We start from the raw sequence: 26,536 nt of genomic DNA, 5'->3' as shown, positions 1-26,536 counted from the left end.
AGTGATTTCTGATTTCAAACTGCACACTGCTTTCCACAAGGGTGTGATAAACATTTGCAAGTACATTGATAAGGACAGTTTGTGGAATACTGAATAATAAGGTACAATCTTACATTTCAGGGACTCCAGTGGCTATTTTCCTCTTTTCAGTATTCTATAAATATTCCAAATTTCAACACAATTCAGCTCTAATCTGCAGTGTTAATGGTCATGCTGCTGCACGGCAAACCTCCTTCCTAAATACAGGCTTTCGATAGTGACTTCAAAGCTATTCATTAAATCTGTTTAAATCAGCATAGCAACCACAGTAACCTACAGAACAGCATTTTAAGTGCTGTCAAGAGACATTGCAGGGAGCTGGAGGATTAGCTATTACAGCTACAGCTTGCTGTTTAGTGCAGCCCTTTACAAAGGATTTCACATGCGGACTTGAGGCATAAAACCACGGAGGCTACTGGTTCTTCAGCAATTTAAATTTCTTTTTCTCACCCTGCAACCCCACTGTCTCCCTAAGCACTGCTACAGAACCAATCCAGAGTTTTCAGAAGAACTTGAACTAAATAAAAGAGGGGAAAATCATGCATAACAGACACAAAAATACCACATAAAATGAGCTGACCCCAGCTTTCCAATCCTCTCAGTATCAACCTTACACGTCTTTCTAATTCTTGAATCTCAGCCTCCTTTCTACAATTGCACTACCTGGTAGAGGGATCTCCTGTGCGGGGAAAACTGCATGCCACGGATGAGTTATCTTTTAATCACAGTGGCATGTTCTTATTCCCGAACAAAAACACCCACCTACAGGGTTAGATCAGTGCAAAATTACCACAAAACCGTACTACTTTTAAGAAGTTCTCAGGGTGGGGGGTGGGAAGGCAACTTCTCAATTATTTCAGGGAACATTTCAAACTTCTGTGACAATCTGTAACACACGGAAACTCAACATATAAAACCAAGCAGAAATGGTTAGTGTGCTGTACAGAGGTACGTGATTTCAACTGCTGATATGAGAAGCATAAAATAGCAACAGGTCCATGAGGAGGAACTGCAAACTTGCACCTCTATACAGATGCTTACAGTAAATATTTCAGGTTGGTCTGGTTAGATATTCTTTAGTACAAAGCTGCACATCAGAATCATTACATTACTGTGGATGCTTAAAAAATTAAATCAAGTAATTTTTAACTCTGAAATAAAGAAGAGGTATGAAAATTGCTGCTGAAAGTATGAACTTTTTGTTCTCATTTCCTAATATTGTTTTTCAGTTGTCCTGAACTTGAAAAAAATGTTGCTGATTTAAAGCAGCTTTTATGTAAGCCTAAATTCCAATATAGCCATAACTTAACATCCAAAGAGGAGCCATCTTCTGTCAAGAAAACTATACCTGCCAGCATGACAGTGATGCTGTATATGATTCACTCTTATTCAGGCACAGACCTTGCCCCAAGGGCTTTGATGGACTATATTAAGCAACATAGACAGGGTGAGAGATGTAAAGTATGAATAAATATAATTTAATTTAGATTCTGCTTGTTTCTTGCTTGCTTCTTGCATAGCAACCAACAAAGTAGTAAAGATCCTGGTATCCTGGTATCTACTCATAAGAAGATTTATGCATTTATATTGGGCATTGAAGCTACGGAGCTTTGTCCAAATCACTGTTGCTAAAGAAGACCAAAAAAAATTGTAGAATCAAGAAGTTGGTAGAACCTCTCAAGTGTTTCAACAGTAGAACATTTCTTGGCAGAAAGTTAACTTTGCAAGAAAAATTTCACCCTATTTAAATCAAAACTTCACCTTACATTTAGAAATACAGGATCTCCACCAGGTTTTGCATCCAAAACATCAGAGCCCCCAGCATTGTCATTAAAAGAAGACATCATATGAGGACTTTGTTAAGGATGCACAGTGGATTCTTTTCCATCTGTGGCATGCAGGAAGTCTATATGCCTATTTCCTACCAGTCTCACAACAAACACTGAAACATTTGTCCTCTTGTCTTCACTTAGCACTGGCAGCAGATTTCCCACATGTTGTTATTCAAGAAAGTTAACTGATGGGATGTTCTTGTACTATTCAGCCTCCGCAGCTTAGACAAATCAAAGTTTATGACAGGAGGTGTTTCTGCTGCAAGGCAGGAAACTTTTCACTTTTAATTGTCTTTTTTCTTATTATGCTTCTGTTTCATTACTTCCAAACTAATTCAGCAAATAAGAGAAATAAAGCATACGCTACTCTGGTTGTTTGGGGAAGACATTTCAGATCACTGTCAACTTTACTAAGTCTTGCTCAACTTTTCCAGAACCTGCAATAATCTGTCTTTAATCAGATCTACAGTGATAAGAGGGAGAAAAACAATTGTAAGAACAACACTATTTCAAAATAAGTCTTCTTTTCCAAGTCTGAAAAGTAATCTCTGCTCTGGTTTTGCACCAGATTTGATTCACCCCTTCTAGCAGTGGACTTGAGATTACTTCTGCTGTACATATACTTATTTACAAAGAGAGAGCACCACTCTCTTCTCTTCCCTGAATTAAGAAATATGGCATGCAAGAGACAAGATACTTTGCATCAGTACCAAAATACATATATCAGATGTATAATTTAAAGTTTGACTATGACTCACGTGCATCTGCTCCTTTCGCTTTTACTCAATTGGACCTACACTTTCTTAATTAAAAAAGGCAGAAGACTGCTGTTAGCCTGTGCAGTGCAACTTCAACTGGACTGCATCCCAGTTTTAATATTCTATAATGACTAAGTGGGCTCTTAGCAAAATCACAGATTGTCTAATGCTCTTACTTCTTACCAATGCCTGCTTGGATGCAGAAACAGCTTAAAGCTCCACCAGAATTCTCTTGCTCATCACCCTTTCCCTATTCCAGACAGCATGGCAGCAGCTACTTAGGTCACCACAGGGCTGATTTCCATCTATAGGCTGCATTAATCCAAACTAAATCAGTGTTTGATTCTGGAGAGGGTGGCCCTTAGATCGTTCCGTGGCAGACAGGCTTCTTAACCTCACTAGACTAAAGGGGATGTCCTTGTTGCACAAGTAAGCTGGCATTTCAGGAAGCACTGTTGTGACTCAGCTCAATTATATAGATTCAGTCCTACACCAGTGCAGACTCAAAAGTCATCCTGCATGGGTTTGGCTTGTTCTGGTTTTTTACCCTTCAAGCACCAGTGAACAATACATCTAGTAACAGTTGCATTACACTTCACAAGTTGACTTTGTCAATACAAGACAGATCACGTGTTGGTTCCAGCAGCTCAAAGACAGATTTTAATGAGATTTCTGCCATCAGCATTTGCCCAGTTCCTTCCTTAACTTTACAACAGAACTGCTTCTCATTTCAGCTTTTTCCTGAAAATGCTGCCAGCACCTCACCGCATGACTTGGATTCAGGCTTAACAGTGTTGCCCACTGAGAATTCAGCACTTTATGGGCACATAGAGGGGAAACAGGCACTACCGAACAGGAGATAGAAACATAATGAGAGGTGTGGCAGGCTAAAGGTGCCTTGGACCATGACCAGGCTTATGCTTAGATGGGAATCATAGCATTCATTCATTACAGGAAAAAAAACCAACCTTTAAAACAAACAAGAAAACCCGCACAACCCAGCACCTTCTTGTCATTGCCGAGGATATTTCATCCTAAAATGCATGAGAATTTGAGACCCACCTTTCCCACTCACAGGATTTGCCTTCAAGCATGTATGTATGTGACCCTTAGCTAACCAAATTCAAGGGCTTGGAGAGGTCTGTAGTTAACTGATGCAGGTGTACTCCTGACAGCGCTGAGGAGCTTTATCAGCACTCAGCTGTTTGGCTCTGTGGTGAAGAGGAAGACCAGGAGGGTCTGCCAAGCTCCCCCTCCCATGAGTCACACAGGGCACAGCTGGACCAGAGCTGTTAATCACATTCACTGCTTCAGTACAAGAAGGAAAACTGCATAAGCAAACTTTTATAAGTGGAAATATGCACAATTTTTCAGCAATTAATTTCCCAAGACAGATTTTCTTCCACCCACTTACTGCTCTAAAGTATTTAAAACCTTCCTTACAAGGAAGTTCAAATTCATCAGATATAAGTTCTCCTTGCTATATATTTAGTATACTCTGAACATGACATCTAGCTGATAGCTAGAAGACTGCCACTGCCTTTCAAGCTTTGACTTGACAACTACATCCAAATCATGGATTCACACAACAGTCCTGCCTGAAGCTCTGTCATTGCAGTTTACTACATGTGAAATTTTATTTTATATACGCCCCTAACATGTCTCCCTCATAGTCTGGCACAGCTGAAGCATAGGGTCAAACATGTCCACATATTTCAGTTTCACTTGTTTTTTAAACTTTAGATAGCTAACAGGGAAAGAGCAAAGGAGGGCAGGAGGTGGGAAGAGGCCAGCAAAACTTTTTTTCCCATCTTTTTTTTCAGAGGAAAAATAACCAAAACAGTTTCAACTTTCTGACCTGCTCTTGAAAGCCTGGTTTTGTAAATAAAAACCAAGAGAAAATACACAAAGTAATGAAATATCAGGAATGAAACAATTTCTCTTTTTACCTTTGTTTCTACAGGTTGATCTTGTTTACTGATTTCCTCAGCTGGTTCTTCCTTCACATTACTATTAATTTCTGGAGTTTCATTTTCAGATGGGAGCAGCGTATCACTACTTGGAGTTCTGTAGCAGCTGTTAAGCATCTGTTCTTCACAGGTAGTCATACTTTGCAATGACTCCCTGCAAGTACTTTCTCCTTCCCCATTTATCAAGCTGCTGTCAATGACATCATCTGGAACTGGAGTGGACACAGCAGAGCCACGATCTGATAATCTCCTGTCCTCATCCTCTGGCTGGTCTTGTGCTACTACTCCGTTGGCTGTGTGTAGCTGTGCAACCTGAGTTTTGTCAGTATTATTGTTTCCCTGTTTTTGTAGTGAGTGCTGGGAGGGGAGTTTGGGCTGAGGTGATGGTGTTGACCCATATCTTCCTTGAGATTTAGTAAGGTGGAGAACAGAGGACTCTTTCTTCAAATCACTAGGATTCAACGAGCTGAAAACACCGAACAAAAAAAGCATCGATGAGAGAAGAGTTAAACATGGACTTATAAAACATCCTGGTATGGTAAGTAGGAGAGTTGCACCATATAACCAATTCCTCCCAAACCATTTTTTTCCTGTGTTAATATTAGGAAGTTCAGGCCACTGAAACCTGGAATGCATTGAACAACTCACAAACATGCATCTCTTACTAGAAACCCATTCATACCGATCCATTGCATCCTCATGTGTCTTGAATCTCATTTGTAGGGGAGATTTAGATCGGAAATTAGGAAAAAATTTCTCCATTGAAAATGTTGTCAGGCATTGGAACAGGCTGCCCAGGGAAGACTTTGAGTCACCATCCCTGGAGGTATTTAAAAGACATGTAAATGTGGCACTCAAGGATGTGGTTTAGTGGTGGGCTTGGCAGTGCTGGGTTAACAGTTGGATTCTATGATCTTTTGCAACCTGATTCTATTATTAGCTCCACGTAACAGCCAAGGTAATCAAGAAACCGATGGATGAAGCAACTGGCCCAAAGTGTTCCAGAAATTACTGACGGAAATGGAGCAAGACCCGTGGTGTCCCAAGTCCCAGTCCACTGCTTAAAGTAACAAATAGCCTATTCCCTAACTGCTCTTTAATTATAAAAAGTGAATTAAATGTGTCCAAGAACATTTAAGCATCCCTTTCCTTAGTTCAGCAGATTACAGGAGGAGCTTTAAATTTTTATTCCATTTCTTCCCCTGCTTCTTTATTTAGCAGTGTCCTTCCATCATTCTGCATCTTTTCTGAAAGTCTTTTTCCTCCATACTTTATGTCTGCTTTAAACACATTATCCTTTGCTCATACCTCTCACTCTCTCTTTGACTTTTAGGCCAATATAAATGCTGTAAAAGCATTTGGATTCATTATAATTCAGGAAAAAAAACCTCATTGGAACCTGAAGTACATTTAACAAGCCACATTCAACTTGCTATAAAGTATCATAACTGTCCTCTAACACATTGTTCCTAGTATGGACCTCCATCTTCTGGAGAGATGCTAATTGCTTACAAACTGTATGTTTACTCCTTGTTTATAGCACAGTTTACACAAATATTGCAAACACATTCTGCATTTTGACATACAGAGCTCAAAAAATAACTTACATTAGCTTTACCTTTTTCCATCATATAACAAAAAAATTAAATCAGTTTTTCTTTAATTGTGTAAAGATTATGCCTTTTTTTTATCCAGTAAGCTTAATTGCAGGACAAAATTAATTCACGTTTTTCAATTGTCTTCACAGAGCAAAAAGGTTTAATTAACTTTCTGCCATGCCTACATGTTTGTGGGCTGTACAGACTAATGAAAATAAGTTATCATAACTGACAATCACAGTTTGTAGTTCATGAATATGCTACCTAGCCATTTCAAGACCACTAATTAAAACTGAAGATCCAACTACACAGAATATATATTTTGTGAGCTGAGCTCATTCGAAAAACAGGGATTGCCTCCACTGTCAAAGCAGGATATTCCAGAACTCAGCATTCTAATTATGGAAGTTTCTCATAAGCAGAGATCATATTCTTGAGGAGAATTTAGTCATTAGACAGATATTACTGGGTGTGCCTAATGAACAATGTTGCCCCAAAGCAACTGAACTTCCCATAGTTCACAAAATGTCCCTACTTTTAAAGGTCTATGGACAAGAAAGTTTTCCTTGCTTTCTTTATAGTTTCCTTTTATTGCATAATATTGGAAGTTACTTTACAATACAGCAGGCACATCTAGCAGGAAGGAATGTAGGGCTCAGCGGTGTAGGACACAATGTACCTGAGGAGTTTCCTTTCAGAAAGGGTAAAATTGTTTTTCTAAGAATATTGCAATATTTAAAAAAAATTGGAGGAAGACTAGGAAACAAAGTTGGTAACAGAGACTTGTGCTATAAGAATTCACAGGACTTCCAGTGCTGTAGTAGTCTCTTTTCCCCATCTATAAGCTTGCAAGTGCAATTAAGTCTCTGCCTAATGACAGAAGTTTCTTGCAGATGAAGCTCTGAAATGATTTCTATTCCAATAGATAAAGATACTTTTACAGTGCTCAGCTGCTTCCATATAAAGGATTAAATTTCACCCATCTTGAGGGGAAATTCTTTCAATGGAAGTCTTAAGAGTCTGGCTCCTCAGAAGCTTATGTTCTGTTGTACATCATGCATTCATTCTCACAGGGGGCATTCCTTCAGAACACCAGTATCCCAAGGAAAAATGAGAAAACCACATCCAAAACTTGGAGTACTCAACTGGCAGTGGACTGTTCCTTGAGCTGTTCCTCTGTCATGGGCTTTCTGGAAAGTCGCTCTCTTTATACAGAGCAGATTCCTTTCAAACCTTCTGTTTCAGAGCTTATAATACATCTTACTAAAGATGCATCATGTACACCTAATTAAAGACACACAAGTAACACTATTTTGTGAAAGCATTATTCACTGTGGTTTATGTTTCCCACAGTTCCAAATGTTTTCTGTAAAATGCAGTATCAAAACTCCAGAACACTGAGCTATTCCAAAATCACCAAGTATTACAAAGGAAACCATTCAGAGAATGTATGTCATATCAATACAAATAACTCGTAGACATCACCCTCTTCACATGAATGATCTAAGAGATTAAAACAGTGTAAAATGAAAATCAGGACTTCAGGTTTTTCTATTTGCTTATAAAAGATTTTTTTTCTGCAAAACCAGAAGAATTTAATATTAGCTGCAATGTTTCATTCTAAACCCAGCACTTATTTCAAATCCCTACCATTTTTGGGCATGCTTTAAAAATGCTAAAAGTTTGTTTGTTTCCTTTTTTTTTTTTTTTAAAGAAAAATTAAGGCTAGCACCTCATGACTGAGCACACCTTGTACAGGCCAAATACACAATTGGCTCTCACCATTTCAAAACGTGCAGCTTTGCCACCAAGTCCTCTGGCAGGCATGGGTGTGAGCACTACTGTGGTATCAATGTTCTTCCTCACACGTTCAAGTTCCAACAATCCACATACAACAAACAGAGTTACGAGCTAATTGAAATTCTCTTACATACCTGCCTCCCTCAAAACGGTGGATGAGATCTGACACTTTACTGGACTTCTCCCTTGCAACACTGGAAACAGCAGCGGGCGCCTCTTCCTCCATCCTTGGTTTGTGATTTGCTAAAGCTTTATGCCTGGGGGTTTGGTACGTTGCCTTCTGCAGATGAACTGGCTTTGGAGGCACTGCAAACAACAACAACAACAATCACTCACGTTTCTTTGAGCTGCCAGAATACAGAATCACAGAATGGTTTGGGTTGGAAGGGACCTTAAAGATCATCTAGTTCCAAACCCCCTGCCATGGGCAGGGACACCTTCTACGAGACCAGATTACTCTCACATATGAGACTTTTGCATAAGAACCTACTGCAGTAATGAAAAAGGGATGCTCATGGCTTTAATTAACATTAAAGCTGCTTTATGAACACAGGGACTTCATATAGTCCTTTATACACTGTTTGGTATTGGGGATCTTATTACATTTCCTGACTAAAATGTGAACCCTATGCTACTTTGACAAGTTAGAAAACTAGGAAGTTTTCTAGTTTGTTTGTTTTTATAGTGTATTGCAGTAAATACATAAGTGGCCTCCATAAATGCAAGCTTTATAATAAAAAAGAATTGAGCCCAAAGGACTCAGCTGTACTGTGAAGCTCAAGGCAGAGATTTAAATTGCTGCCCCAAAATTCCGGTGCTCTCATTCTTTACCTTATCCCTTGTGACCTCAATAACAATTGTCAATGGAAAAGGTATTTGCCTTCAGCTTTAAACTTCCTTTACTCACTGAACCTTTGTCTAATTATACTGCTGAAAACCTTCCCCCCTGAAAATACTTTTTATTTTTCTTGCTTTTTCCCCATCCTTTCCATAAGTCCTTCTAATTAGATTGTTAATGATCAGCCACTGTTTAATAAAGCAGTGACTAGAGCACAAAAGACAAGGTGACACATAAAACAACTAAAGTCACACGTACCGAAGATCTTTAAATTAACTTTTATCCCTTTAAGCACCTATGCAGCATTTGTGGGCAGCCAAAGCACAATCACAGACTGGGCCCAAATGTGTTCCACTATTGGAGTAATGCATGTCCAGCTCCATCAAGAAGAGAGACTTAAAGGAAAGGTCCTTAATTCCCAAAAACACAACTCTGTTCAATCCCACACATATTCCCAAAACATACTGTGATGGAAGTGAAACCATTTGATATGAAATTGAAAAAAGATTTATTAAAAGGCAGGCATAAATTGGCAAGAGTAGGTAATGCCCTGCCAGTAGAACCAGTGGCCCCAGGGGCTTGGTCACTGCTCCACAGACACCCCATTCCAGCATGCCACAGGCACTGGCCCTCCAGCAACTACAAAGACCTGCCAGGGAGTAACCATGAAGGGAAAGAGCACAGGAGCTGGCATTAGGAGTCATGTGCCATTCTCATGGTAGAAAAAAAAAAAAAGGCATCAGTACAGGGTACACAATAGATGGATGTGAAAAAAACATGTTCTTCACATGGCTGGCTTTAGGATAGCTTACTAATTTACCCTGGAAAATTCATGCACCACAGGAATGAGCTTACCTCCCATCAACTGACAATTGAAAGGAGTGTTGAAAATATTCTTGCAAATATACTAATCATAGACTATGATATTCAAGTGTTTCTTGCAGTTTAAGGGCAATTTTCCATCTCTACCTTACGTTAAATTTATAGGAAGTAATATTTGTCTGTGTTTCCAAGGATCTAATTGCACTTAAGTGGGATTGTAGTGATTGCTGCAGTTTGAAAAGTACCATGAGAGAATCTATAAAGAAACAAATTTACCACAAAAAGCTTTAGACTTCAATCATATCAACTACAAATGCAGATAAATGAAATAATCAGAGGGAGAAGGAAGACAATTACTGCAGATCAGATGCTTTTGCTGTGCATATGTGCATACTTGGTTCTTGGAAGCTTTATATTTATTAACACAAGCAAGAAAAGCAAGTTTGTAGGGGATGCAGTACAGAAAGATGACTCAATCCCTTTTGAAATAGTTATAATGCAACCCTGAAACAAGCAGACTATTAAATTGTGTAACTGCTTCAGTATCTGTAGGAACCGAAGTCCCTCCTGAGAAGCCGCATGCAATTGCTCAGCTGCAGTGCAGTGGAGTAGCTTTCCCTACGTTCCCTCTTTTTAGGGAGTTCAGAGAAGGTCTGGCAGAATTAGGCCAATGAGCATCAGATAATTGTCCAGGCACTGAATAGCTTGCTGCGCTGACAAAGGCAAGGGGACAGCGGAAAAAGGTGACACGAGCAGGCTGGGAAAAAGCAGGACACATAATTGAGCATAAGCGCTGCCATTCCCTCAGGGAGGAGATGGACAGGAAAGGGGTCACCGAGTGGATTTGCTGACCAGCACCACATGAGTTTGTAGGAACACTTCTTGCTCTTGCAGTGGACTTTGTATAACCCCCATTCCTGTGAAATCTCTTATGTAATGGACCCGTACATCTCTTCAATTCTTTTGTACATCTCATAAAATGTTAATATCCTCACAAGGATATATTAAAACTGCTGAACTATAGGGAATTAATGTCTACTGATAAAGCAGAAGGAATTAGTTGGAAGTTATTTTTATACTGGGTCCACGGGGACAAAAATCAAATTCTAGGACGTTCTGTGGAGGTGTCACACACTTTTGCAGCTATTACTGAAAAACCACAGCTTAGCAGCATTTACGTAGGGCAAGCATGAGGAACCTCTGGGCAAACTGGGCAAACCCCGCACACTGAAAATCCCCGTAATATCTTCAGAAGAGAACAACAAACCTAATAGCCATACCAACTCATTTATGCAAGATATTTCACGCTTTACTTCCTATTAGCATCTAAGAGAGAGCATTTCCCCTAATCAGCTGCTGCTGTAGCTACTGTATGGTTTAGAAATAGAGCAATGGAGAAAGAATAGTCACAAGATCAATGGAAAGAAAAGAATCAGTAGCGTAAAAAAAACCTCAACCCTCAAACCTTCCTGTAAGGTCAGCCTTGTTAACAGGGATTATGGAAAATAAATTCCATTAACTCTCCCCTCAATGTACTTCTGCAGTGTTTTGTTTTAATCAGATTATTTTTCAACGTGCATACAGCAAGGATCTTAAGAAAAAAAAAAAGAAAAGACTGGCCCATTGTAGTAACCTGCATAATACAGAGCTCTGTTTGAGTCTATAAATACTCTAGTCTCCATACTGTAGAATTTTGAGCTCATTAGGAGACATGAACTGCCCATTCTGCTCAAAGAAAACCCCTCCATGTACTCAGGTAGCTGGCACTGTATACCACTAGCCATAATCAACATTTATGCTGGAATGCCTTGTTGTGCATCCAACTTTGCACAAATGCATAAGGAAATGGGAGTTAATGCTACAAATGGCTCAAAAGGTACAACCACCTTTGCAGACTCCAAAGCATATCAGACAAGGTCATTCATCCCTTTCCTTGGAAAGCATCATGTGTTCAATCTCCATCCATGTGTTTAACTCACGATGGTTAAAAATGCTACCGTGCCTTGACTCCATGAAAATACACTTAAAAGTTCCTGGGGCAAACAACTATAGCTCTCCTGGCTGAGTCATCCATCATCACCTCCTTGCATGCTTCATCACCTTCAAGAAGATCAAACGAGCACAGCTGGATAGATGCCAAAGATTTACACTCTTAAGAACAGTATAGAATAACTAGTAACCTAGACTCAGTAGAAAGAGAGAAAAAGCCATCTTCTCTTTGAGATATGCATTTCTATGTTTTTAGATCACACCAGAAGAAATATCTTCCAATACTGTATTAAGAAAGATGACCAATATTAATCAGATGTACTTTGTTCTCTCATTTGTCTTCTTCCCAGAGATAATATTTGGGATTTGGCAGTTTTGCTGATAAAAGAGACTTCGTAACAGGTTTCTTAAAGCACCACTGAGAGTGAAGCCTACCTATCAACAACTCTCAGCTTTAGTTCAATTCACCATTAACTGTACAAGTTTGCTAGAGAAGCACAGTCTACCTTTCAGACTTTTAAGAGTTTTCTCAGCTTTTTTAGGCCCAAGCCACTGAACATTTTCAAAACCACAGAATATATTATAATTAACTGAGAAAGGAAGACAGGACTGATGCTACACAGCAGACAGTCAGCTAAAACTGACTGCTGAAGTCTATGTGCCGAATGTGTTGTGTCCTTATTATTTCACAGTAGCACAAACCAGGTTGTCTTTTGGAGTGGAAATTCATCTCCAACCCAAACAAAAATGCCTCTTCAGCCCCAGCAGGAGATTCATAAGAACTGCTAAGCTCTCATTAGAAAAATTTAAATGAGCAACTGATGCACAGTCTTGAACTGACAAGGCAGTTCACTGCTTTGAAGAAGTGTTGACATTTCGATATATTTTGCATCCTACAATAAAGCTGCCTGGTACAGACAACAGCTTCGGTGCCCAGTATTTAGTAACTGGGTATCATAAAAAAACTCAAGCAAGAGGTTCAAAAAGCAAGGAATAGAAGAAACTTTTTTCTTTTTAAAAAAGAAAAAGGTCAATTTTAAATGTCATTTTACATGCATTCTGCTACTGCTAGCTTCAAATGACTGCCTGACTATTTGTAGGTACGAGCAAGTTTCAAATTATTTAACAATTTGCTTCCTCTCTCATGCATCATCTTCGTCTTGGAACCTGGTAGCATATTTTGCTATTTCCACTATCTCCAGTCTGGATTAGTCTACTCTGTCAGAGAATGCAGTGCACTGGTGTAAAGGCAAAGCATCGGGTTCCACAGCCAGTACAGACTGTGACTGCTTTGCTCCACAGTCCTGATTTCTTCGCTTATTAACTCCCTCATCGGCCTTCAGCCAGTTTCAGGCTTTGTTCCAAATTTGCAAGGATTTTCATGAACCAAACTGTACTCAGGACAGAAATCTGACATATGAATTGCTAAACTGTTGATGGAAGGAACAAAAATTGATGGAAGGAATTACTGGAGAACAAAATTGCTCTTTACTGCCAGTGTATCAGACAGATTTTTTTTTTTCTCATTGAAGTGCCAGGGTAATAAATGAAAATGAAAAGAAAGAATTTTATATTGGATTCTGTGCAGAAATTTATTCACTTGACCTAGCTACCCTAAGTGAACTGTTTCCAAATATTTAAACTACTTCTCAGAGACCAAGTACAGACAAAACAGGGTTCACTTCAAGTGCAAGATTTTGGACCTTTCCTCTATATTAAAGCTCTATTTCCTCTAAAACTAAGTTTACTGAAGGTAGCTGTACCCTACTTGCAACAAAACCTCAAAGTAATTTTTTATCTCTCTCATTTTAATTATATGCATTCCAGTAGGTTAAATGAAGGTCATTTTGCAGTTAGTTCATCCACAATCAAATATACTGGCATTACAATTCAGGTCTGTCATCTTGTTTCCTCTCACTATGAAAGGACATTTCGTATTTGCATGACTAGAACAACAATTTGGAAGAACATTTCCTACTGCTGTAAACCAAAAATATTTCTGCACCTGTGCATGAAAAGCTCTTTAAAAAAAATATAGTGACCACTTTTAAACCAATAAACTAGAGCAATCTAGTCTGCTTACATCATTTGGACTCCCAAATACTTTTCTCATTAATTATATTCTGGTTTGCTTGAATTCAATTAAAAGCAAAAAAAAGATATACTATAAAACTTCAATCTGATGCACATATTTAATAGGAATAAATGGAGCAAGACATAGGCCCATGAACAAAGCAGACACAAAATACTATTTAAAACAGTATTATTAAATATAATCTACGCAGCTGCATTTCTTAGACTACAGCACTATTCCTGGCTGTGGCACAACTTGGAGTAAACAGTATTGACAAACACACAAGTCATGGCTATGGAAGAGCAACAACAGCTGCATAACTACTTGAATGGATGGGGTCTGATAATATAAAACTCCTAATTTATCTAATGGCTAGAATTTATAATAAGTGTGCTGGCTTTGTTTTTGAAAGGCTTAAAATCTTTTTATTGATTGCCCATTTCTATTTATCCATTAGCAGATTTCTAAAATATTTTTCTTAGGAAGAACACATGTTCTCTTGTTAACTTTGCTGCAGAGAATTTGTTTCAGAGACATAGGAAATGGTGCAGAAAGGCTACTCAGATAAGTAATGTTTACACATAACTGGCAAAAACATCTTAGTTTACTGAACAATACTGGCAAAAGTTCTATAAAAATGAACTACACCAAAAAATAACAGCTTTATTTTTCTCTCATTCTCCTGAAGTAAACAAAACTTTCTTGACACCTCAAAAAATTGCTTCCCTCCTTAACTCTAAGATGAACTCAGGACTGATGCAAAATCCTTCAAGATGCATTTTCCCATTAAGTGATACACAGATTGTTGTATCCACTACAAAATGACCCTGTGTGATTCTAGTTTCTATATGTGACTCAGACGGGCTCCAGTGTATTTGGTTTGCATGGCCAGGTTTCGGTAGCTGTGGGGGCCACAGGGGTGGCTTCTGTGAGAAGCTGTCAGAAGCTTCCCCCACGTCCAACAGAGCCAATACCAGCCAGCTCCAGGACAGACCCGCTGGCCAAGGCCAAGTCAATCGGAGAAGGTGGTGGCACATCTGTGATAACACACTTAATAAGGAAAGAAGAGTTATTGCACAGATGTAATGGCTCTCAGAGAAGAAAGGAGTGAGAATATGTGAGAGGAACAATCCTGCAGACACCAAGGCTAATGAAGAAGGAGGGGGAGGAGGCGCTCCAGGCACCGGAACTGAGATTCCTGCTCAGCTCGTGGTGAAGCAGCCGTCCCCCTGCAGCCCATGGAGGTCAGTGGGGGTGCAGAAATCCACCTGCAGCTCATGGAGGAAACCCACACTGGGGCAGGTGGATGCCCAAAAGAAGGCTGTGACCCCATGGGAAGCCTGTGCTGAAGCAGGACCTGGGGGCCCGTGAGGAAAGAAGCCCTTGCTAGAACAGCTTTGCTGGCAGGACTTGTGGCCCTGTGGGGCAGCCATGCTGGAGCAGCCTATTCTTGAAGGACTGCACCCCATGGAACGTTGGAGCAGTTCATAAAGAACTGCAGCACATGGGAAGGACTCACAAGGGAGAAGTTCAAGGAGAACTATCTCCTGTGGGAGGGACCCCCACACTGGAGCAGGGGAAGGACTCCTCTCCCTGAGCAGCAGTAGAAGCAACATGTGATGAACTGACCATAACCTCCATTCCCGTCTCCCTGTTCTGCTGGGGGAAGGAGGCAGAGGCCGAGAATGAGGGAAGGGTGGGGGGAAGGTGTTTTTAAGTCTTGGTTTACTTATCGTTATCCTGCTCTGATTTTGATTGGTAATAAATTCAATTAATATCCCCAAGTCAAGTCTGTTTTGCCCATTGTGATAATCAGTTTGTGATCTCTCCCTGCCCTTATCTCAACTCATGAGTCTGTTGTATTTTCTCTGTCCTGTCCAAGGGTACAGGGGAGAGTGATAGAGTGGCTTTGGTGGGTACCTGGCATCCAGCAGGGTCAAACTACCATATCTAGTTTTCTATAAGTAATTCTTGTTTCTGTTGTATCAGCACTGTGTCTCAGAATCCAATTCCCTGAACAGCATCATGATATTACTCTTCTAAACTCATTCTTTTTCTTTTAACTTTTAGCATGAACAAAGTTCCTATTGCATGTCACTTCTAAAAGACATCAGTCCAGAGTTGCTTTGAATTCAAGATTTCTGGAATGCAGTGACTCTGTTACGATCAACTTCAGCAGAATCGTAGATATTACCAAGAAGACCACAAAAAAGGATGGTTTGTGGTGGTTTGAGTCAATACATATATTGTCTTTATATCTATATATATGAAGTATATATAGATATTTATACATATATATATAAAATATGCACATATTAAGTATTTATATATACATAGGTTGACCTATGTAGCTTTTAAAAGATACATACTTATGGACAGAAACAGGTTAAGAAGGGACATTTACTTCTACTCTGCATACATTATTGGTCAGCATGTACTGCACGAACATGGAGTTCCCATCTTTCCACAAACTCCTGCAGAGCTAGAACTCCAGAGGTCCTGAATATCCTCCCCACCACTCCTGCCTTGAAGCCGGCCTGTCAAACGCTCCAATTCAAAAATAGTGCCAAAACCTCCCAGCTCAAATGCAGCAATAGTTTTGAAAAATAAGTCAGAAATTACAGAATCATAAGGCATTTACAGAACATTTGTATTTCAATAACAAGCTTTTACCCTACGGTTTTCCTTCTGACAAATACAGTTCTTTCAAGGTGCTCTGTTTCTCTCAGAAGTCTGAGATAAGAACAGCTTTCGTAACAAAAATATTTGAGACTACTTACCTTGTGGCTTTGGATTTGAAGCTGAACGTGGGGATTGTTTGACTGGCACGCTTCCATTTATTCCCTGAGCCGCTTCATTGCGTACATTCTGCTCAACTAGTCTGGTTGTGGCACTCGCTGTACAAGTTCTAGACAATATTAAGGACTTTGGACAGATGCTGCTGCCTGAAAAATACACACAAAAAACCTGAGAGTAAGAAACAGGCTTAAATACAGGATATAACGAATACAAACACATTTATTAGAGTGCTAACACTTCTCTACAGAGAAAATTAAAATATTCATCTTCCTTTTAAGGGTGTCTAATCCTAAAAACACATTTTACCTTTCACTGAAATTTATTATGTGGTTTAAACCTTGAAGAGGTTTTAAAAATTAAAATATTCATCTTCCTTTTAAGGGTGTCTCATCCTAAAAGCACATTTTACCTTTCACTGAAATTTATTATGTGGTTTAAACCTTGAAGAGGTTTTAAAAAATATTTGGATATCAAAAAATACTTTCACCATGACTAGCCTAAGCTCTTCTATAGGAAGATTACAATCTCCAACAGAGAGATTTTTTCTCATCTGAATTGTCAATGTGCTTGTTCAACAGAACTGTAGAAAAACCAGCATTTTTGTTTGTCTATTCTATTTCTGCATTCCAAGTGTGCACAAAATGCTATACATTCAAAATTTTATTTTATTAATGATGGTAGGATCCAAAATTATGCAATTTTTGTTGGTAGGAAAAGGCCCCTGTTTTAAGTATTACAGAAAAAAAGTAGAGCAAAGCACAAATCCAGCCAACTCTTTCCTAGCAGAATGGAATTTATTCCAATTAATAGGGTCTGAAGAAATCTGCTATTGGTAAGAAATCTGGAAGAAAACATAAAGGAAGGCATATTCAAATAATAGAAACTGTCATAAAAGCACTTATTAGAATGTGATTACTGAAGTCTGTTGCTTTGGAGTGTGAAAGCAATTGGTTCCCTAAACACAACCAAAAACTTCAAATAATAATAGGAAGGACCTTGGGATGTCACTTAGGTCAATATTCATTCAACTCTGAATCAAAAAAAATCCACAAGTTTTTTGTGGGAGGAAGAAGGGAAAGGAAGAAAGCCCACTGTTGTCATAATTATTTTCATTTAAAAGCATTATTAGGGTAAATGTTGGGCACCTCAATTTATTGCTATTATTTGTCACCATTTTACCTTTTCTTGGCTTTACTGGGGTTTTCTTTGCAGATTTCTATAAAAGGCAAATCCAAAACTCATTTAACCGTTCCATAAGTTGATCCTCTGATGCCTTCTGAACAACTGGTCTGCACAATTTGGACACTCCGATCTAATCCAACTCCCTCTCCCATGGCAAAATCCACCACATCAAGCCATTCCTAGCCAAGCCTCTTCTTTGTATAGTAATGGAAAGAGACACCATAGCTATTGCTCTGTGCTGCTCAGTGATTCTTCAGCCTTCTGTGGATTCCAACAATATTTTCGAGTATTTATTCTTTACTTCTTAGAAGCTTATTTTTCCTATTAAACACTGAGGTGCACCCAGAGGTTGCCTCTACAAACATGGAGGTTTGCAGAGGTCCATGGTGAGGTCAGCAATCCATACTAAAAAAGCACCAGTATTTGGATGACAATGCATGCATGATACCCACAGCTGCAACATGGCATTCTTCCCTCTTCCATTTCATTCAATTAGCAAGGGATCTTCCAGGAACATAAGGGTGGCTACTTCCAGAATGATGAGGATAATCTAGCAAGGCCCACCACGTACAGAAACTTTTCAGACATCTGCAATCTGAGGCAGAAATTCCTCTTTCCTCGGGTATCGCCCCCATACACAAAAAGTCGTATTGTACTACAGCAGTGGGAGCTCTGTCCCACCTCATTCCTCAATGCCTAAGAAGGTATTTTCAGTGCCATATCTGTCTCCCCTATGGAGGCAGGAGTACTGGAAGCTCTGAGAAAGACCAAGGTGATGATACAGAGAGTTGCACCAGCAAGTTTTTCTGGTCTCCATCAAAGAGCTGACAGGCTGAATTTCCCTTTCCCACAGAATCCCATACCATACTGCAGCAGTTTACACTCTAATTGAGGAATCCTAAATTCAGAAATTCATTTAAGAAGAGTAACTCCTGTGGGATCGGTACGATGCACAAATTGGGTAGGCAATTGCACATAATTTATAAATCTACATTCAGATCACACTTATAACTTTGCAATGAGGGTGAAAGCGTGAAGCCTTAGACCTTTCTGAAAACTAATTTGCTTGCATATTTGACACCTAATGTGCTCCAAAATCTCCAGCTCCCAGAGTGCAGCTCAGTAAGGGGCACAGCTGCTGTCAACTGCTCAGACCAAGGCTAAAAATGTCCATCCAAGTGGTACTTTATTAAAAGGATTTCCTAACGAAATGAGAAACTTCTGGGGTCAGAATAGGAACTTATTTTACACACACAACTTTATCAAGCTGCTTACTCCCATTTAAGGTTATCGCTCACAATCACTTTAAGCCGAGGCTGTCGCAGAGCTGCTGCTGAGAACAGGCTACTCTGTGGTCAGCCACTTGTCCTCCCCTCCTTGTCGCCTTCTGCTCCAGCTTCTGCTTCTGGCTACTCCTTCCCCTGTGCCAGCAGCAGCACTTCAGCCACACGGTGAGATGAAGAGCAGAAGCAATGCAGCTGAAATCTGGACTATATTTTGGGTCGGTTTAACCTCACAGTCACCCCAGCATTGCTGCTCACACACAGGAACAGCCAGGAATATGGCTGGGAAGGGACGGGACAGCTCCTCTCAGCAGCAGCTCTTACTTAGATCTGCCTGATGAGATAATTTAAATGCAACTCCAGTTCCTCAAGCGGATATTTAGACCTCAATCCCACTTGGTTTACAGGTGCACACACACAGCCTTAATACAAAGTCCAGCAAAACCAGAACAGCTGAAAACAAACCTTTGATGCAAAAACATTAGATGGCCTTAAGAATCAGTTTTGTCAGCATCACATATCCCCACTAGACTTGGTAATATTAGTTCCATTCAGTAGGGAAAAACCATTTTGTAAAGCTTGTGCACTGTAATACAAAACTGTAACACAAGCAACAGAAAGAGTGCTTCTCTGTAAGGGGATCTTTTGCAACTGCTTACAGAAAACAAAAGCTTCAAGAAGTGTTACGACCCGAGACCTGCTCTGGCTTCACACCAACAACTCAGCACATGGGGGTGTGGGGAAACAGGAAGTTTTCAAATTAATTATTGTTGTACAAGCCATTAAACATATTATCCATCCTCTCTCGAAGCCATATTTTCTGGAGATGGACACACTGCAGACATTTAACATATATTTCAAGCTAGTGATTCTGTTAATCGTGTCACATCCTCAAGTCATGTAAAGCTTGAATGGAAAGAGGTAATGGAAATCTAGCCAGAGCATACTTCTATGCAAAACTGAGCAGTCAAATTCTCTGGACAAAAAGCATCATTTAACATCTGTGTAAGTCTGAGCCCTGGTTTCTTTACAGTGAACAATATCACCCTCCAGGTGACGTAGACAAGAAAATTGTGGCAGAAATACAAACTCCTGGTGAAAATGCCTGTATCTAGTGTATTGAATGCAAGTGTATTATAAGGCCATAATACATTTTGTTATAACAAAAGCCCAAACCACGTAAAATTCAACCCATTACAAAACGCCAAATACTTGCTCCACAATCAGCAGCATACACTGCAGTAGGGCTTCTCAATTCTCTCCACCTAAGTAAGGAGTAACACAGTCCACCTTTACAAAATACAGTTGTTGCCCTGTAAATAGAACATAAAATCCCCTTTGATTTGCAAAAAGGCAGACACGCTGCAAAAACCTGCAGCTTTTACTGGGCTAAAGTAAATTCCCATTATGATTATTTCTGACCTGGTTAAAGAAGCACTTGCATATTTCTTCTATTCCTATGCATTACAAAAACTGAGAAATTTCACCTGAGGTCAGAAATGCAGTGCACAACAAAATACTACCAGCCAGTTACTGTGTTGACTAGTACATGATTAATACCCCCATCTTTTAATCAAGAATGACTAACTACACTGAAGAGGACAGAAAGGGGGGAAAAAACTTAAGTAAATTTAAAATGGGGGCAGGCAAGAATGTAAGAGAGAGAGAGGTAATAAATAACTAACATAAAAGAGAAATAAACACTGCAAACTTGATAAGCACTTAATTATTTTCCTTATCATTTGCGAGGAAATGAGAAGCTAGAATGCTTACAAACACGCTTGCATCTGCAAGAATGTTTGAAGCTAGGTAATGCATTATCTATTTTTTCATAGCATTCCAATTAGAAATAACTTGTAGCCATGAACATTTAGACAAACATAATCAGCCAGCTTGAAATGCCAGTAACATGAGAAAATGGCTTATTTATATTCACAAAGGTTACACTAATGTTTTAGTATTGGATAGATCCTTCATTAGCAGTTTCATAAACCAGTCTCAACACCATTAAGTCTTCTGTTATATTTATTTTTATTCCCACTTATAAGCACACAGCACATCTATACTGCTCCAGCACTGTCTAATTTTACTGCCATTGTGATCCCTCTTCTGATCATATATTCTGAATGAAAGAAATCCAGTATTTCTGGATGTAAACAAAGTCTACAGGAAAAGGATTTGTCTTTTGCGACAAGAAAAAATTCAAGTATCAAAATTACTTCTCTTAAAATTATACAGTTAGGTATACCTCGTGTTAAGTCCCAAAACACCTGCCATAATGGCTGTGGTCTTGATGTTCTACTGCTACATTTTTTCATGTAACATCAATACAAAGCTTCATGCTTCCTATCCATCCCTGGGCATAGGTGGGGGTTCAGCTAATACACTCTCTACCAAAGTACTGGTTTAGGCACAGTAACCAAGCCATACAATCTCCTGATCAGCTCAGGAGAGTGTTAAGCAGCATTGACCCTTCCAGAGATGAATTCAGCCCATCCACTTACTCACCAAACACTACAGGAGCTGTAGCAAGGAACAGAACAAGAGTGAGCAACAGCTTCCTGACCACAAATAAGAAGGCAGAAAGTGACCTCTCACCCATGCAGTTATATCTCCACATGCGCTGAGGCCTGAGCAGGAAATGCAGTACATTGAGTCACAAATTTTGCCCACAGTTGTGCTCAAACCTGCCCTCAAAACTAAGTTTCTATTAACTAGGTACCTACCCTTCATTGGTTTATCCTTTTTTGTGAGAGGACCCAACATGCTACTAAGATGCTTATACTTCTGATGCATACCCAAACACATGTCAATAACAACTGGACTAAGCTCAAACTATCTGAAAATTAGGAGTATGGAGGAGGAGAGTTGAAAGTCTGGAGGTCCAAGTTTCTCTCACCAAAAAAAATAAATCTACCTTCCTCAAATTTCTGTTAAATGCTATCCTTTCAAGTTAAATACAGATTTGTGTCTTGATGTATATTCACCTCTCCCACTGCAGTAGTGATAGAGTTGTGAATGGTTTGCAGCTGAAGTACAAAAATTTTATACTGATATTCTGTTTCACGCAGATGAGCTCTAAAGGTCAAACATCAGTCCAGCCTTTACTGTGGTGAGCCACTGCTGAGATACTGCAAATAGCTGATAACCCAACACTGCAGAAAGAGAAAAAAATAGCTTTTGCTGAAGTCAGGAGGGCGGTCTCACCAAAGAAATTAGTTTTCTTTCTGCAAGAAGGTTCTGGCCAGAAAAATAAGTGGCAAATAACAGACAGTTTAGAATTATCTTTGAAAAATGGAATCTTGGCAAAGTGTAGGGGACAGATCAGGTTCTATTAAAGGATTACTTCAGATACATATGCTGACAAAATGCAAAAATGTAGGGTTTTTTTCTTGCAGAGCTATTCTCCAGACACAGGCAAAAACATTCTAAGATCAACAGAAGACCATTTTCTGGGAATAAAAAAGATGCAAAGCATATAAGGCTCTTAGTCTCACTGCACACGAACATTAACAGAACTACCAAACAAATACTACCCTCAATTTCATAACATTTAATGTGTGAAGTAAGTAAATCTTCAAGTAAATATGACAGGTATAAATTGTAGATTACAAAAAGTGTGCTTTTATGTGAATGCACTCACAACATCTGATGGTGAAGTTAAACAGGAAACATTACTGAACTTAAAACTGGCACCACACAATACTTGCCAAAAACTAGAAAATATTTAACTTCTTGGTAGATATGCTACATTACATAGTAACAGAGAGTAGAGGTTTCCAAACTTTGGTATCCATAACACTCAGTATGTGAACCACTTGCAGTAACACAGAAGGAGAACCGAAACAAACTTCAGCAAGTTCAGCTGTGCACAACACACAAAAGATATTGTAAAAGAAGAAACCATTTTTGAAACAGTTTCATTTCTAATAAACTCAAGGAGGATATGCAGGGCATCAGGGACAGAACCAAACACCAAGTAGAAACATTGTCATATCCGCTTGGTCTAAGATAAGACAATACTGCATTTGTTTGGTTTGTAGGTATTCACGAGACTCGAGCATTCAGTATTGCCTTTCCTGTGTTTTGTCAAGGTTTATAGCTGTTCTGACTGGAGGAAACCATGCATCTTTCCCATGGTAAATTTCATTTTTAGGCTGAAATACAGTTTATAGTAATTGCTACTAAAAAAATAGAGTTCGCCACATCACCAGCTGTGGATGCCATTACATTTAAGTAGGATATCTATTGAAGGTAACTTCCTCAAGTCCAAGCTTTGACAGGATATTAACAGAACAAGATTTATCAATTATCCCCCAATCGCAGTCTCAGCCTACTGTGTGTCATGCAAAGTAAGGGACTGAATGATGAATTCCACTTTCACTACAGATGTCTTGCCAATGCTGGCTGCAGCAAACAGACCCAGTGTGCCTTAGAATGTTGTCTTGTCTGGCTCTGATCTTTGTTCTTTTGGCTCTGGTCTAATAGTCAATTCCATGCAGGCAAACCTGGTCATCTGTTGTGATTCTTATTAAAATGAGTCAGCAATCAATGGAATTATCTTTCAACATTTGTTTAAATTTTGGATTAGCACAATAATATAACATGCACTGCTGATGCTGTTCCAATAAAACAAAAAGCACTGTACAGGACTTCAAATGACTGTGGTTTGAAAGCAGTAGCTTATGACTGAGGTCCTCCAATAAAACCGCAGTATTTCTTACACTAATTTCTTATGAGTCTTCTATACTCAGGGACAGTGGCTTTGCTGATGGTGGTTGTTCCTCAACTATTTAATGAATAATGGAGGTTTCTTAAATGAACAGAGAAAAGAAGTGTTCAAACCACATCTCCAGACATATGAAGGGAGAGCTCTGAGTATGAGGAGTTCTGTTTACAGGAATAAAGCACTGCTCTTTCCACATACTTGGTTCCTGTATTACAGTGCATTCCCTCAAACCTTTATTTTCACTTTCATCTTTGAATATATTATCAAGCCCAAAATCTAAAGAGAAAATACGCATTAATGTTCTTTTACTTGTAAAGACTTTTCATGGCTTGTGTTTCATAAAATAATCACAGAATCACAGAAGCTGAAGAGTTGGAAGGGATTCACAAGGATCATTGAGTTCAACCCTTAGTCCCTCACAGGACACCCCAAGAATCACACCATAGGCCTGGAAGCATTGTTCTTCTTGAACTCTGTCAGGTTTGGTGCTGTAACCACTTCTTTGGGGAGCCTGTTCTAGTGCCCAACCACTCTTGGGGTGAAGAACCTTTTTCTAATATCCAACCTAAACCTCCCCTGACACAACTTCAGGCCATTCTCCCAGGTCCTGTCACTCATCACCACAGAGAAGAGATCAGTGCCTGCCCCTCCTCTTCCCCTCACTAGATGTTGTAACTGCAATGAGGTCTCCCCTCAGTCTTCTCCAGGCTGAACAGACCAAGTGACCTCAGCCCCTCCTCATAACAGCTTCCCCTCAAGGCCCTTCACCATCTCCATTGCCCTTCTTTGGACACTCTCTAAGAGCTTAATATCTTTTCTATATTGCAGTGCCCAAAACTGCACACAATATTCAAGGTGAGACCACCCCAGTGCAGAGCAGAGCGGGACAATCCTCTCCCTCGACCAGCTGGCAATGCTTTGCCTGATGCCCCCCAGGACATGGTTGGCCCTCCTGGCTGCCAGGGCACTGCTGACTCACATTCAACTTGCCATTGAACAGGACTCCCAGGTCCCTTTCCCAGCACTGCTTTCCAGCATCTCATAATGTCAATATCTCTCAACCGTTTTGGACAATATTTTTTCTTTGCTTTTATTAAGACAACAAGAACTACAAGTGACTCCAGCTCCTGACCCTACAACCACATACCATGTAACTTAGAACCACAAGGCTCAAACCCACAAAACAAAAAACACCAAAAAAGAAAATGGGTACAATAAGTAGCAGCAGCTTCATTGGTCCAGGATTAGGCAGGTAAGTTGACCCTGTTGCCCATGACAGCTACCCTGCTGTTACTACTTCAATTCTGGAACAGGTAACTCTTCAGGTAATTCCTCCTTCCTTGTCAGCATCTCCTTTTCCCCCTTCCATAACACACAGTGGCAACTTTCAGCTCACAAACTCCTTCTCACATGACTGTATTTCACAAAGTTGCAGGAGAGTCCTGAATACACATGTCAACTTCTTCCCCCATTGTGATAATGGGAACATTGGTGAGCCCTGTATCCAAGGGTCACTTCCGCCCCTCTCCTTCCCCCAAGCCCTGTACAGCTTCCTACATATTTGATGAAGGAAGGGATTGAGGAAGTTTTATGTGGCTTTCTTGAGTTCCAACTGAATTAATAGCTGATTTGATTATGAATCCTAGCACAAGATATACACCTCCACCGAGTTTTCCTAAAATTATTTTTTCATTTGAGTTTTCTGTGTAGAGCTGTGTGAAGTGAGCAATGTCCCTTCAACTATTGTTTAAAGTAACACTGAAATTTTTCCCTACGTTTTTAATTGTCACCAGCATATTTTGCACAGATGGTAATCATTATTTTCCAAATGTCCCAAGCTCCTATTTACTAAACAAGACACCCCATTTGTATAAGCAGATTTACTGATCACAGAAGAATCACTTGTCTGGCCAAGGGTTGTAGCACCAACCCTTGTGTTTCCTTCACTTTATTTGTCAAGTTTTAGGATGATTTATTTGTCTTTTTCCTTTTTATCATATATCGGATGACACATGCTGGGCAGCACAGTCTAATGTCATATTAAGGAGAGTACCTGCAATACTGGAGTCAAGTGAATGAAAAATGCAGCTATCTCATAAAAACCACTGGAATAATTCAAGACAGTACATTAGCATTTACTTACCAGGCAAGTGCAGTGATTAGTCAGACAATAACAAAGACCTCCCCTTCCATAATTCATAAGACATTATAAAATAATGGTGTGTACAGATAAATTTGGTCTAACTACAAATTTCACCATTTTGCTCAGTATACATTGCTTCTGAACTTCTCTAACCAGTCAGTCACTGACACTTCATCTTGTTCTCTGCCCAGTTATCTGTACAGGTCATCTCAACTCAGAACTATTTTAGAAACTATCCATATGCTTTGAGACATGAAATTAGCTACTTCTGTAAATAAAATGACTAAAGGAAAGCATTTTTAGAAACAGGATGCTAAAACAACCCAAAGCAAAAAGCCCCCACAAACCCAAAGGGGGGAAAAAATAAAATACCTAATTACAGAAGATCAAAACAGTAACTGAAGTTTTATTTCAGAAGATCTGAGCAGAAGCTGTATAAATACACACACCCAGAGCATTCAAATAATTTAAAGATATAAATACATAATATAGTATATTCAAAACGCAGAACAGCCAAAGATCCAAACAGAAGCCAATTATTCAACACAAGCCCATAAAATTATCACTGATAGATGGAAACTGTTTCCCTCATCCAACTGCTGAGGCAGTCCATGTGTCCCGCCAGCATCCGACAAGCCAAAGCTCATCCAGCAGCCAGCTGTCACGGACACAAGTTGTTC

At 39.5% G+C, this 26,536-nt stretch overlaps 1 protein-coding gene across 2 annotated transcripts in view; it reads right to left on the bottom strand.

The window, feature by feature from the left end:
• The window catches only part of FGD4 (FYVE, RhoGEF and PH domain containing 4), a 106,652-nt gene that overhangs the window by 21,242 nt on the left and 58,874 nt on the right, over positions 1-26,536 (bottom strand). For both annotated transcript variants that reach the window (XM_039383189.1, XM_027726648.2), the window contains exons 2-4: positions 16,501-16,665; positions 8,132-8,303; positions 4,579-5,065 (exon numbers count right to left, since the gene is read on the bottom strand). In XM_039383189.1, the coding sequence (XP_039239123.1) occupies positions 4,579-5,065; positions 8,132-8,223 (579 nt within the window). In that variant the 5' untranslated portion in view covers positions 8,224-8,303; positions 16,501-16,665. The remainder of the gene's footprint in view (positions 1-4,578; positions 5,066-8,131; positions 8,304-16,500; positions 16,666-26,536) is intronic.

The sequence above is a fragment of the Pipra filicauda genome, unplaced genomic scaffold (genome assembly GCF_003945595.2).
Source record: "Pipra filicauda isolate LSUMZ 115617 unplaced genomic scaffold, ASM394559v2 scaffold2_size9829703_pilon, whole genome shotgun sequence".
In the NCBI taxonomy this organism is placed as follows: domain Eukaryota; kingdom Metazoa; phylum Chordata; class Aves; order Passeriformes; family Pipridae; genus Pipra; species Pipra filicauda.
Note: the sequence above shows the minus strand (reverse complement) of the source record. Positions and strands in the feature narration are given on the sequence as shown.